Source organism: Hypanus sabinus, chromosome 7, assembly GCF_030144855.1.
Source record: "Hypanus sabinus isolate sHypSab1 chromosome 7, sHypSab1.hap1, whole genome shotgun sequence".
Lineage (NCBI taxonomy): Eukaryota > Metazoa > Chordata > Chondrichthyes > Myliobatiformes > Dasyatidae > Hypanus > Hypanus sabinus.
In genome coordinates, this window is record NC_082712.1 from 91,424,495 (window position 1) to 91,438,667 (window position 14,173).

Below are 14,173 nucleotides of genomic sequence, written 5' to 3' on the forward strand. Positions count from 1 at the left end.
CTACATATAGATTGGGTGAACCAAATTGGTAAGGGTGCTGAGGAAGAGGATTTCTTGGAATGTATGCGGGATGGTTTTCTGAACCAAGATGTCGAGGAACCAACTAGAGAGCAGGCCATTCTAGATCAGGTATTGAGCAATGAGGAAGGGTTAGTTAGCAATCTTATCATGGCCCTTGTGGCTAAAGGGATCGGGGGTATGGAGAGAAAGCAGGTACAGGGTTCTGAGTTAGATGATCAGCCATGATCATACTGAATGGCGGTGCAGGCTCAAAGGGCCGAATGGCCTACCCCTGCACCTATTTTCTTTGTTTCTATGTTTCTGAGAATTTTCAACCCGGAACATCAGACAAGCTGAGTTCCACCAGCTCTTCGGCCATTGTTCCATATTCAGTATCTGCCACTGCATGTGTCTCCAAAATGACTGGGTGTGCCAATCAGTCCTTGGGATGGTGACAGAGGGGCAATAATTTCTGGGCCACTGCGGCCTTGCACACAGCCTTCAAAATAACAGGGCTTTTTACCTCATCAGCTATGATTAGGTCTGCTTGTACAGGCTTCTCACGTCCACTTCCTTCCCCCAGGAAGCTGAAGATATCCAGGCATTGTACGTTCCACATTCTGTGCCTCACTGCGGTCTTCTTCATGACTGTCGGTCTGGTGTTGCAAGCAGTGGAAATCCTGGATATAAGGTTATTTCACATTTTTAACGTGAGGGCATGAACCTTGATGAACCTAACTAACCTATTCTATGGTCCTCCCAATTTTATCCTTTGCCTGCGCTCTCCCCTTCCCACAGATCTTTGTGCCCCCCCCCGCCCGGTTCCACCCTACAATATGCATACAGTGCACCTGCAAACGGTTCCCCACACTCCCCTAAATATCTGCCGTACACCTATCCCCTGATGGTTCCTATTCTCAGCTCCTTTATTTTTCAGAGTCCAGCGCTGGCAGCTCTTTGTGTTCCTGCTTGTCTCTATTCAACAGCTGAATTCAACCTTCACTTCACTCCATTTGTCTCACAGTTTTATTTCGTTCCGAGCACAGAAAAATGCCCTGCAGTCCATGCCATCCAAGCTGGAGGCATTTGGCCCAAATCTCTCTAAACCAGAAGTTCCCAACCATTTTAATGCCATGGACCCCCACTATTAACCAAGGGGTCCATGGACCCCAGGTTGGGAACCCCTATTCTAAACCTCTCTAATCCATATACCTGTCCAAATGTATTTTAGAAAGTTTGAAGTAAATTTATTATCAAAGAACTTATACACCACCATATAGATTTGTTTTCTTGCGGGCAATCACAGGAACTACAAGAAACACAATAAAATCAATGAAGAACCGCACCCAATAGGATGATAGCAATCAATGTGCAAATCAAAAAATAGCAAATGGTACAAATATAAAACAAGAATAAAAACAAAATAGTAATAATAAATAAATAAGCAATAAATATTAAGTACATGAGATGAAGAGCCCTTGAAAGTGAGCCTATAGTTTGTGGGGACAGTTCAATAATGGGGTGAATGAAGTTATCTCCTTTGGTTCAAAAGCTAGATGGCTGAGGGGTAGTAACTGTTCCTGAACCTGGTGGTGCGAGTCCTGAGGCTCCTGTGCCTTCCTCCTGATGGCAGCAGCAAGAAAAGAGCATGTCCTGGGTGGTGGGGGTCCTTGATGGATGCTGCTTTTCAGCTAAAGGACTGACAGCCAACCAGACAATGATCCCTTTATTCCCACTCGCTACCTTCTTCCAATCAGCCAATGCTCTAACCATGTTAGTAACTTTCCTGTAATACCATGGGTTCTTGACTTGGTAAGCAGCCTCATATGTAGCACCATGTGGCCTTCTGAAAGTCCAGATATACAACATCTACTGCATCCCTTTTATCTATCCTACTTGTACTTTCCTTAAATAATTCCAACAGGTTCGTCAGGCAGAATTTTCCCTGAAGAAAACCATGCTGACTTTGTCCTAACTTGTCCTGTGTCACCAAGTACTCCATCACCTCATCCTTAACAATTGACTTCAACATCTTCCCAGCCACTGAGGTCAGGATAACTGGTCTATAATTCCCTTTCTGCTGCCTCCCTCATTTCTTAAAGAGTGGAGTGACATTTGCAAATTTTCCAGTCCCCTGGCACCATGCCGAAGTCCAATGATACTAAAAGCCAGAACAAATAGACTGGGGAACAGCTTCTACCCCAGAGCTGTGGCCTCCATCACACCACTCCCACAGAACAATGACTGAAACTGTGAGCACACACAAGGACTCAAATACTTGCACTAACGGCACTTCATGCATCACTGCGATATTCTGGTGCTTGCTGCAACTTATTTTCTGCTACTTATCCATTTAATACTGTTTTTCTATTACTGTCTTGTTTTTATCTACCACTTTGATTGCCTGAGAGGAAGCCAGAGTTTCATTGCACCAATGTATAATGACAATAAAGATCATTCATTCACTCATTCATTCATTTTTGAAAGATCATTACTAATACCTTCACAATCTCTACCGCTACCTCTTTCAGAACCCTAGGGCGCAGTTCATCTGGTCTGGGTGACTTATGTACCCTTAGGTCTTTGAGCACCCTCTCCCTTGTAATAGTAACTGCTCTCACCTCTCTTCCTTCACACACTGCAACATCAGGCACACTGCCAGTGTCTTCCACAGCATAATACTCATTTAGTTCATCAGCCATCTCCTTGTACCCTGTTGTTATTTCTCAGGCCCCATGTGTCAGTGAAGGGCATGAGGTCTGAGGTGGAGGGACCCATTGGGCTGCTTTCTACCATCGTCAATAATGGAAATCCTGTTCCTTTTCTCCAGGATAAGGTACAGAGAGCTGCTGCAGCCTTGGATTTTCCCGCTGAATTCTCACATGGACGGGACGCTGGAGAAATCCTGTCAACCCAAGACGCATGTGATGTTCCTAAAGACACACAAGACCGCCAGCAGTACAATCCTAAATATCTTGTACCGCTTTGGGGAGGCCAGGAACTTAATCTTTGCCCTTCCCACCAGCTACCAGTTTGACTACCCCTCCCTCTTCAACACAAAGATGGTCAAATCTTACAACCCTAATAATTCCCAGGAGTATCACATAATTTGCAACCATATGAGGTTCTACCAGCCCCAGGTAAGACAGTGAAAGTGCGGCAACTCTTTACTCCAGGTGAGGTGAGAGTGAGAGGGCAAGCTGACACAATGGAGGGCTCCCATTCGGCAGTGGTAGAGGGAGTAGAGTGAAATTCTGACTGTGTTGATTACCATTTGATGAACTTGGGTATATTTTTTAATGTTCAATTCATGTTTAATTAGCATTCAACCACACATGAATATAGCCAAAAAGGACAGTGGTATTCTAGGGCCAAGGTGCAAAACACAGTCACAGACAGCACAAAACACACATAGCACATGAAAGGTAGCAAACACATGTAAGATATCAGTGAAATACAGCCGTGCAAAATGAAGCTCAGATCCTGAGCCTGTGAAAGCTTCAGGAGTGTGCAGTTGACCACAATGCAGCTTACCCTCTGTCGACTGAACACTGGGGGGGTGGGGGGGTGGGGGCAGCACCAACTCCAGCCTGAATACCGCACCGCGCTACCTCTGGCGGAGCGCCGACGCCTCTCTCCTGGCAGATGTAAACCGACAACCCCACAGGTCGAGTCCATGGGCCCATGAATGCTGCAGTTGGCCATAACATAGCATACCTTCTGCCGAGCAAATAGGTGGGGGGGATTCGCACCGACTCCAGCCTTCACACCCAACCACACTGCCCTTCCCCTCGCGGAGTGCAGCAGCTTCGACGCCTAAATATAATGGGTGAATAGTTATTATAGAATATAAGAGTCATGGAGCACTACAGCACAGGAATAGGCCCTTTGGCCCATCTAGTCCATGCTGGCCTGATCTGCCCGGTCCCGTCCACCTGTATCTGGACCATAACCCTCTATAACCCTTTCATCCATCTACTCACCCAAGTACCAGTGAAGAAATCCCCCTCATTAGTCAGGAGATTGAGTTTGAGCATGCTCTCCACCCCGCCCTCACGACTACACCCCTCTCCCACCTGAAACCACCACGGTGGGCTTCACAGCTGAAACGTCTACACCCAAGCAAGGCTGCAGGCCCGGATGGTGTCAGCCCCAGGGTGCTCAAAGCCTGTGCCCCCCAGCTATGTGGAGTACTTTACCATGTCTTCAACCTGAGCCTGAGTCTCCAGAGGGTTCCTGTGCTGTCGAAGATGTCCTGCCTCATCCCTATACCTCATCCCTATGCCTCATCCCTATACCGAGCCCCAGTGGCTCCAATGACTACAGACCGGTGGCACTGACCTCCCACAACATGAAGACCCTGGAGAAACTTGTTCTAGAGCAGCTCCGGCCTATGGTTAGGCCACACTTAGACCCCCTCCAGTTCACCTATCAGCCCTGACTAGGAGTTGAGGATGCCATCGTCTACCTGCTGAACCGTGTCTACGCCCACCTGGGCAAGCCGGCGAGCACTGTGAGGATCATGTTTTTTGACTTCTCCAGTGTGTTCAACACCATCCGCCCTGCTCTGCTGGGTGAGAAGCTGACAGTGATGCAGGTGGATGCTTCCCTGGTGTCATGGATTATTGATTACCTGACTGGCAGACCACAGTACGTGCGCTTGCAACACTGTGTGTCAGACAGAGTGGTCAGCAGCACTGGGGCTCCACAGGGGACTGTCCTGTCTCCCTTTCTCTTCACCATCTACACCTTGGACTTCAACTACTGCAGAGTCTTGGCATCTTCAGAAATTTTCTGATGACTCTGCCATTGTTGGAAGCATCAGCAAGGGAGGTGAGGCTGAGTACAGGGCTACAGTGGGAAACTTTGTCACATGGTGTGAGTAGAATCATCTGCAGCTTAATGTGAAAAAGTCTAAGGAGCTGGTGGTGGACCTGAGGAGGGCTAAAGCACTCGTGACCCTGTTTCCATCCAAGGGGTTAGTGTGGACATGGTGGAGGATTACAGATACCTGGGGATACGAACTGGCAATAAACTGGAGTGGTCAAAGAACACTGAGGCTGTCTACAAGAAGGGTCAGAGCCGTCTCTATTTCCTGAGGAGACTGAGGTCCTTTAACATCTGCCGGATGATGCTGATGATGTTCTACGAGTCTAGGTGGCTGGTGTTATCATTTTTGCTGTTGTGTGCTGGGGCAGCAGGCTGAGGGTAGCAGACACTAACAGAATCAACAAGCTCATTCGTAAGGCCAGTGATGTTGTGGGAGTGGAACTGGACTCTCTGACGGTGGTGTCTGAAAAGAGGATGCTGTCGAAGTTGCATGCCATCTTGGACCATGTCTCCCATCCACTGCATAATGTCCTGGTTTGGCACAGGAGTTCATTCAGCCAGAGACTCATTCCATTTAGATGCGACACTGAGTGTCATAGGAAGTCATTCCTGTCTGTGGCCATCAAACTTTACAACTCCTCCCTCAGAGGCAATAGACAGACACCCTGAGCCAATAGACTGGTCCTGGACTTATTTCTACTTGGCATAATTTACTTATTATTTAATTATTTATGTTTTTATATTGCTATATTTCTACACTATTCTTGGTTGGTGTGACTGTAACAAAACCCAATTCCCTTTGAGATCAATAAAGTATGTCTGTCTGTCTGTCTGAGAGCCGAGAGCTCTATAAAACTCTAGGTAGTGGCCAATTCTAATCAAAACAATTGCCACTGCTGGAGACCCCATGAATTTGTTATACTTGCAAGATGTGCTCTCAGCTCCAATAATAATTGATCCAAAGCAAAGACATGTATTCAATCCTTTATTAGCAATTAGCAAATATCCAGTCTTGAATCAGAATCAGGTTTAATATCACCGGCATACGTCGTGAAATTTATTAACGTTGCGGCAACAGTGCAGTGAAATACATGAGAAATAAATATAGAGAAAAATACCGAATTACTGAAAGTATATACATGTCTATTTAATAGTTAAGTTAAAATAAATACTGCAATATAACAGAAATAAAAATGCAGTGCATAAATGTAGTTCAAGGGTTCAATGTCCAGTCAGAATCAATGACAGAGGGGGAGAAGCTGTTCCATAATCGCTGAGTGAGTGTCTTCAGGCTTCTGTACCTCCTACCCGGCAGTAACAGTGTGAAGGGGGCATGTCCTGGGTTGTGGGGGTCCTTAATGTTGGACATCACCTTCCTAAGGCATCACTCCTTGAAGATGTCTTGGATATTACAGAGTACCCATGACAGAACTGATGAAGTTTACTAGTTTCTGCAATTTATTTCAATCTTGAGCAGTAGCCACCTGCCCCCACCTCCCCCCCCCCATACCAGACAATGATGCAGCCAGTCAGAGTGCTCTCCATGGTACATATCAAACCCCACTAACTGAGGGAAAGGAACCATCGTCACCCTATGGGATGGATAGCCAGAGAGAGGATTTGTGAAAGTTTTTGTGGTTTTTTAGTTTGACAAACTAAATCTCCTCAAACTCCTAATGAAATATAGACACTGTCTTGCATTAATTATAGTTAGCATAGAATCACAGAAATCTATAGCACAATACAGGCCCTTCGGTCCACAATGTCATACTAACCATGTAAACTACTCTAGAGACTGCCTAGAATTTCCCTACTGCATAGCCCTCTATTTTTCTAAGCTCAATCTACCTATCTAACAGACTCTTAAAAGAACCTATTGTATCCGCCTTTACCACTGTCACTGCCAGTGCATTCCATGAACTCACCACTCTCTGTGTGAAAAATTTACCCCTGACATCACCCCTGTACCTTTTTACAAGCACCTTAAACCTGTGCCCTCTTGTGTTAGCCACTTCAGCCCTGGGAAAAAGCCTCTGGCTATGCACACAATCAATGCCTCTCATCTTATATACCTCTGTCAGGTCATCTCTCATCCTCCATCGCTCCAAAGAGAAAAGGCCGAGTTCACTCAACCTATTCTCATAAGGCATGCTCTCCAAACCAGGCAACATCCTTGGAAATCTCCTTGTTGCATCCTCGTTGCATCCAAGTTAGGTCTTCAGAGATATTGACACCCAGGAACTTGAAATGGCTCACTCTCTCAACTTCTGATCCCTTGATGAGGACTAGTTTGTGCTCTTTCGTTTTACCCTTCCTGAAGTTCACAATCAGCTCTTTGGTCTTACTGAAGAAACTTACGAGTACCTAAGTTAAGTGTAATTGAGCGGTCAGCAAATGATACGACATACATCGGTCCCCAACCCCGAACTGCACAAACAAAGCACAAATATGTGACTTATTCCCTTCGATTTTACCACCCCGCCCAACTCACGTGACTTGTCACCATAATCAACCCTGTAGCACGTAATACAATGGAGAGAGAGAACAGATACATGGCTCCTACTCTCCAGGTAGACCACACTTGGAATATTGTGTTCAGTTCTAGTCATCTCATTATAGGAAGCATGTGGAAGCTTTGGGTGCAGAAGAAATTTTCCAAGATGATACCTGGATTAGAGAGCACGTCTTATGAGGACAGGTTGAGTGAGCTGGGGTGAAGAAGGATGAGAGGTGTAGAAGATGATGACAGGCGTCGATAGAGTGGAGAGTAGGCCCCTTTCTCATAGGGAGGCAATGGCCAGCACCGGAGGATCTACTTTTAAGACGATTGGAGGGAAGTTTCAGGGAGATGTTGGAGGTAGGTTTTTTTTATAACACAGAGAGTAGTAGGTGCCTGGAGGGCACCACTTGGTACAACAAAGATATTTTAAAAAGGCAGAAAAGCGCATGGACAAAAGGAAAATGGAGGGTTACGGGCTGTGCAGGAAGGAGGATTGATGGCGGAGTAGGTTCATACAGGTCAGCACAATATTGTGGGCCAAAGGGCCTGTACGAGAATCGGAATGAGGTTTAATATCACCGGCATATGTCGTAAAATTTGTTGCCTTTTCAGCAACAGTACATTGCAATACTAATAATAGAGAAAAATCGTGAATTACTGTAAGTACGTGTGTGTGTATATACATATAATAGTGAAATTAAAATACAAGTTAAAGAAAAGTAGTGTGGTTTCATCAAAAAAGTAGCATTCTACGGCAAGAGAATTATTACTTTGACAAAGACATGTTAATCAAAGTCCTTCAATTTCTATAAGTAACTCAGTTTGAAGATCTGACGTTTTTGACCTTTTCCTTCCCATTGAAACTGGTTTGTTATTGTCACACCTACCAAGATACAGAAAAAAGCTTTAATTTGTGCACCATTCAGGCAGATCATTCCATACAGAGTAACACACAAAATGCTGGAGGAACTCAGCAGCATCTGCGGAAGTGAATGAACAGTCGACGTTTTGGGCCATGATCCTTCATCAGGACTGGAAAGGATGAAGGAAGAAGCTGGAATAAGATGGTGGGGGGAGGGGGTGGAGTACAAGCTGGTGAGGGGGATGCAGTAAGAAGCCGGGAGGTGATAGGTGGAAGAGACAAAGCGCTGAAGAAGAAGGAATCTGATAGGAGAAGAGTCTTGACCAAAAACATTGACTCCATGGAGGCTGCCTGACTGCTGGGTTCCTCCAGCATTTTGTGTGTGTGGCTCATTCTAGGCCCATTCACCCAAGTTGTCCCATAACCTTCTAACCTTTTTCTATCTGTGTACCTATAAAGTATCTTTTAATAGTTGTTATTGCACAGCAGAATAGTAGCAGTTAATACAATGCTTCACAGCACTGGCAATCAGTGGAAATGGCAGAAGGTGGAATAAGAAAGAATGTAATAGGAGGGGACAGTGGACCATGGAAGAAAGGCAAGTGGAAGGGGTATAAGAGGGAGGCGATTGGCAGATGAAGGAAAGGGAAGGGGAGCCAGAATAGAGAATGGAAAAAAGAGAGAAGAAGGGAGGACAGTATTATGTGAAGGCAGTCCGTTATTTTCACTGGGTGTCCGTGCTGATTTTATTCTTTGCATACACAGGATGAATTCCCCTGTTGATAACGTTAAGACCTAATACACAGTTTTATAGTACTGTAGTAGAATTGATGGTGTTCTAGTTCTGTACTCAATTTAAATACACAATTTGTTTCTCAGATTGTCTTTTTAACTATTATAAGGTGCTCCATCTCTCCACTAAACTGCAAGTCACCCTTCGGCAAATTGTAGCATCTGCTTAGCCCCTCCTCCCCCCGCCGCCTGATCAGGGTCATGTGAAGCCATGGGAGCAGGTGATGGATGGTCGTACGAGCAGCCGGTGTATATCATAAGCTCTGTTTATGCGACCACTGATCCCAGGCAGACAATCTCTGAACAGTATTGTTCATGGCTGGCATCATCCCTTTTGTAATGACACTGCCTAGAAGAAGCCAATGGAAAACCATTTCTGTGGAAAAATTTGCCAAGATCAGTCATGGTCATGGAAAGACCGTGATCACCCACATCAAACAACACAGCACATAACGAACAAACAATTTCTCAGTATTATTTATAAACAATAAAGTTCAGGATCATAATGAGGTAGATTGTGAGCTCAAAAATCAGAACTCCATCTTCCTGTGCAAGAGGTCCGATCCAGTGTCTGATAACAGCAGGTGGTAGGTGCTTTCAGACTTCTGTATCTTCTGCCCTGGGAGAGGGAATGAAAGAGAATGGGGTCTTTGATGATGTTGACTGCTTCATCTATAGGCCCAGGAAGGATAGGAGAGGCAGTGAGATGAATATTCAGGGAATGAAGGAAAAGGAGCATGTACGGGTAGGAGGGATTTTGTTTAATTCAGTATTACATTCAGCAAGCTCAGACTTTCTATAGCCGGGGTGGTAATGGGGGACAAGCTCCCAATACCAAACAAATGCTCCCAATGGCGTGCACCTCAAACAGTCTCTGACAAGTCCGGCTCCTGGCTTTCACGTGTGGCTTAGCTACTAAGCCCAATGGAACTGTTGCTACAGACAGGAGAAGGGGCGAAGGTGGGTTACTGGCACCTTTAAACTAGTTGCTTCGGGCAGATGGGGTTCATCAGCCGTGGTTGGCAGCTCATCTAGAAGGAAACCTCTGTTGCCTTGCAGCTGTACCCACTCATGGGCAAGGCTTCAGGAGTAAACCCCGAGGGAAATATCCAGAGCTGGAGTCCCTGAGGCAGCCCTACGTTGAGTTCATTGCCGACTGTCAACTCCTGCTGCTGGTACCAAACGGTAGCGGTCTCTGCCATGGGGCATGGGGAGGGGACTCCTGCTGTACGGGCAACAGCTTTCTCTCTGCTGTGTACTGTCCTAGCTTGCTCACTAGACAGCTAGGACGCGACATCCATGGTCAACCCTGACCAACGGAGGCCTCAGATATTCAGCAGAGACATTGTGGGCCAAAGGGCCTGTTTGTGTGCTGTACTGTTCTAAATCTTCAAGGCAACCCACCAAGGGAGCTCCAGCATGGAAATTCCCCTGGGTGGGGAGTGTCCAATCCACCTCACTGAGCAATCAGGACTGAGAGCTTAACAGTGGGATAGAAGCTGACCTCGAGCCTGATGCCATGTGCTTTCAGTCTTTTGTATCTTCTGCCTGAGGGGAGAAGGAAGAAGTGACACTAGCTAAAGTGGGTGACGTCCGAATCACACATTTTGTTTTGTCTTTTCTAGATCGAGAAGCTGATGCCACCTGGGACCTTTTACTTCTCCATCATGCGCGACCCAGTGACCTTGGCAGAGTCTTCCTTCAACTATTACAAAGAGGCATTCCTGAACCTAGGTTCCCTGGAGCAGTTCCTGGCCGAACCATGGAGATACTACTCCCCATCTACCTTCAGCAGCCACTATGCCAAGAACCCCATGTGGTTCGACTTCGGCTTCGACCACAACACCAACAACACGGAGGATTATGTGGAGTCCGTCCTGAGTGAGATCAGGGGTACGTTCCACCTCATCCTCATCTCCGAGTACTTCGATGAGTCGATGGTCCTGCTGAAGGACGCCCTGTGTTGGGAACTCAATGACGTGGTCTCCTTCAGGCTGAATGCCAGAAGCCAGGACAGTGTGAAGGTGCTGTCTAGGGTGGATGCAGATCGTATCAGGGCTTGGAACTCCCTGGACTGGAATCTCTACTTGCACTTCAACAAGACCTTCTGGCAAAAAGTGGAGCGATACGGCCGGAAAAGAATGGCAGATGACGTGCTTGTTCTGCAGCAGACACGCAAGAAGATGGAGGAGCTCTGCCTGGAGGGAGGCAGTAAACACCAGGCAAATCCGGGACAAAAGGCTCAAACCTTTCCAATATAACGGCGCGCAGATCGTGGGCTACAACCTGAACCCGCAGCTCGACGGCGACACCAGTTAGACGTGCCTTCGCATGGTCATGCCTGAACTCCAATACAAAGACCTGTTGGATGCCATGTTCTTTCCGACAGCTCCTGGTGGGAAAACCATTCAGGCATCGCCAGCTCATGTTTGAGACATTAACGCAAAAGATTATAGACCCAAAGCCTTCTTTTATCTGGGAAGTATAATACTGTGCAAAAGTCTTAGACCTGTTCTGTACATATAACAAGAGTGCCTAAGACTTTTGCACCGTACCATATTTGTCAATGTAGAGTAGAGAGTGAGTTTGTAAACCTGGTGGGAGCAAGGTTGGGAATGGTGAGGGTGGAGCACTGCGGGAGGGGTGTGGGACAGGTGGCAGAGAAGGAGTGCCAGGGGAGGGTGCAGACACACCCAGCCCTGAGACACCAGGCAAGGTCGTTTATTCCAAACAATGGGTTTATTGTTCATTTCAGAATGTATCTCCAGTGCTTCTCTCTCCCTTCCCCTTTTCCCAACCATGATTCCCCTCTCCCTGCCCCCTTCCGACACACAGTCCACAATAGAGACCCATATCAGAATCAAGTTTATCATCACTCACATATGTCATGAAATGTGTTTTTTTTTGTGGCAGGAGTACAGTGTAATACATACAATCACCACAGTACTGTGCAAAAGTCTTGGGCACCTAGCTGTATGGTATATGTACCACAGTGCTGCTGATTCCAAATTATCATCTATTTATGCCAAGGTTAGATCAACATTGCAATTCAATGGGTGTGGTTAATGACTTCATGGTTTCTACATTCCATTTCCTGAAAGCTTGGTTGCAATCTTCGTATGGGAATATTTTTATCCTTGCAGCTTTCAAAAATATAGAATAATCCCAAAGTCAACATAAAGTTTACTATCATCTGCACTAGTCCACGTATGCAGAGGTGCACTGAAAAGCTAACCCACAGCAGCATCACAGGCACGTGACAAGGATTGATTTGATCTGGATGATGGGGTGGTAAACTGGATTAGTAATCTGCAGATGATACTAAGATAATGTAGATAATGAAGTAGGTTTTCAAAGCTTGCAGAGAGATTTAGGCCAGTTGGAAGAGTGGGCTGAAAAATGGCAGATGGAGTTTAATGCTGATAAGTGTGAGGTGCTACATTTTGGTAGGAATAATCAAAACAGGACACACATGGTAAATGATAGGGCATTGAGGAATGCAGTAGAACAGAGTGATCTAGGAATAATGGTGTATAGTTTCCTGAAGGTAGAATCTCGTGTGGATAGGGTGGTGAAGAAAGCTTTTGATATGCTGGCCTTTATAAATCAGAGCATTGAGTATAGGAGTTGGAATGTAATGTTAAAATTGTCCAAGTTTGGAGTATTGTGTACAGTTCTGGTCACCGAATTATAGGAAAGATGTCAACAAATTAGAGAGAATACAAAGGAGATTTACTAGAACGTTGCCTGGATTTCAGCACCTAAGTTACAGAGAAAGGTTGAACAAGTTAGGTCTTTATTCTTTGGAATGTAAAAGGTTGAGGGGGGACTTGATAGAGGTATTTAAAATTATGAAGGCGATAGACAGAGTTGACGTGGATAGGCTTTTTCCAGTGAGAATGGGGGAGATTCAAACAAGAGGACATGAGTTGAGAGTTAAGGGGCAAAAGTTTAGGGGTAACACGAGGGGCAACTTCTTTACTCAGAGAGTGGTAGCTGTGTGGAATGAGCTTCCAGTAGAAGTGGTAGAGGGAGGTTTGATTTTGTCATTTAAAGTGTTACGTACCCCGTAACTGGGTGTCTTACCAGCGAAGATAGAAGTATCCGTTGGAGACTGGTACTATTTTCAAAACGGTGTTTATTAGTAAAATATACAAATCAATATCAACAATGCAAATATACAGATAATACACGTTAGCAATACTAAACCTAAAAGTGTGGGTATAATAATAATCAATAATAAACAAGCTCTATCATTGTCTAGGGGATAATGAACTATCATGGGAAAGTATAAAGTTCAGTTCAGTTCATGTAAGCTGAGGTCATTGTTGGTTCTTTTGTTGTAACCATTGGAGGGAGGGAGGGAGAGAGAGAGAGAGAGAGAGAGAGAGAGAGGGCGAGCAAACAGTGACAGCTACAGCCAGGCAAACCTTCCTTTACATTCTTGATCCGTCGATGTGTTGTTGTGGCCATTCAGGTATGACCCCTCTGTCCTTTAGCTAGACCGTTCTTCTATGGTGGACTCGTCACCCAGGCAAGGGTGGACACACACACAAGCCCCCACCGGCCTCGCTATAAACACTGAGAGTTAAAATTGACAGATCCTTCGTTTGGTCTCCGATGCCCCACACCTTCTCGTGGGTTCCAACACTTAAACAGTGCTCAATAGTGTGTCTCCTGGTGCGTCTGAGGGGTGTCTCCCCAGACCCCACTTTTATCCCTACTCTCGGGGTCTCAGGTGTCAATCAGTTTTGAATGGCTTAGTCCATCAAACCAGCCCACTCTGGCTGTCCACTGAGGAATTTTAATGAACAGAATGGTACCAAGTAAACAGCCCTCTCCGGAGCCATAAGTCTTTCAGGAGTCATAATATGATGGAACAACAAGTCTCTCTCTCCCGGTGTTATCTCTTATCAGTAGCAGATGTTCTGGCATATTTTTGTTCCAACTCTTTTTCTCTCATTAGCAGCATGGCAACAGTAACAGTTTGTGATTCTCCCGGGGGGGGGGGGGGGATATGGGCAACTCTGTACCGTTCTGCCCATCAGAGTTGTTCATCCTTCGTAACAAAAGTAAAATTGGATAGGTATGTGGACAGGAAAGAAATGGAGGATTATGGGCTGAGTGCAGGTAGGTGTGACTAGATGAGAGTAAATGTTAAGCATGGACTAGAAGGGCCGAAATGGCCT

General features: G+C 45.8%; 1 protein-coding gene across 1 annotated transcript; it reads left to right on the forward strand.

Moving 5' to 3' along the window:
* Window positions 1-376: 376 nt before the first annotated feature.
* LOC132396369 (galactose-3-O-sulfotransferase 2-like) lies at window positions 377-11,482 on the forward strand. The gene is given in 4 exon segments (XM_059973888.1): window positions 377-691; window positions 2,831-3,140; window positions 10,610-11,193; window positions 11,195-11,482. Coding segments are annotated over 4 exon segments (1,275 nt in total). The 5' UTR covers window positions 377-533; the 3' UTR covers window positions 11,418-11,482.
* The last annotated feature ends 2,691 nt before the right edge of the window (window positions 11,483-14,173 follow it).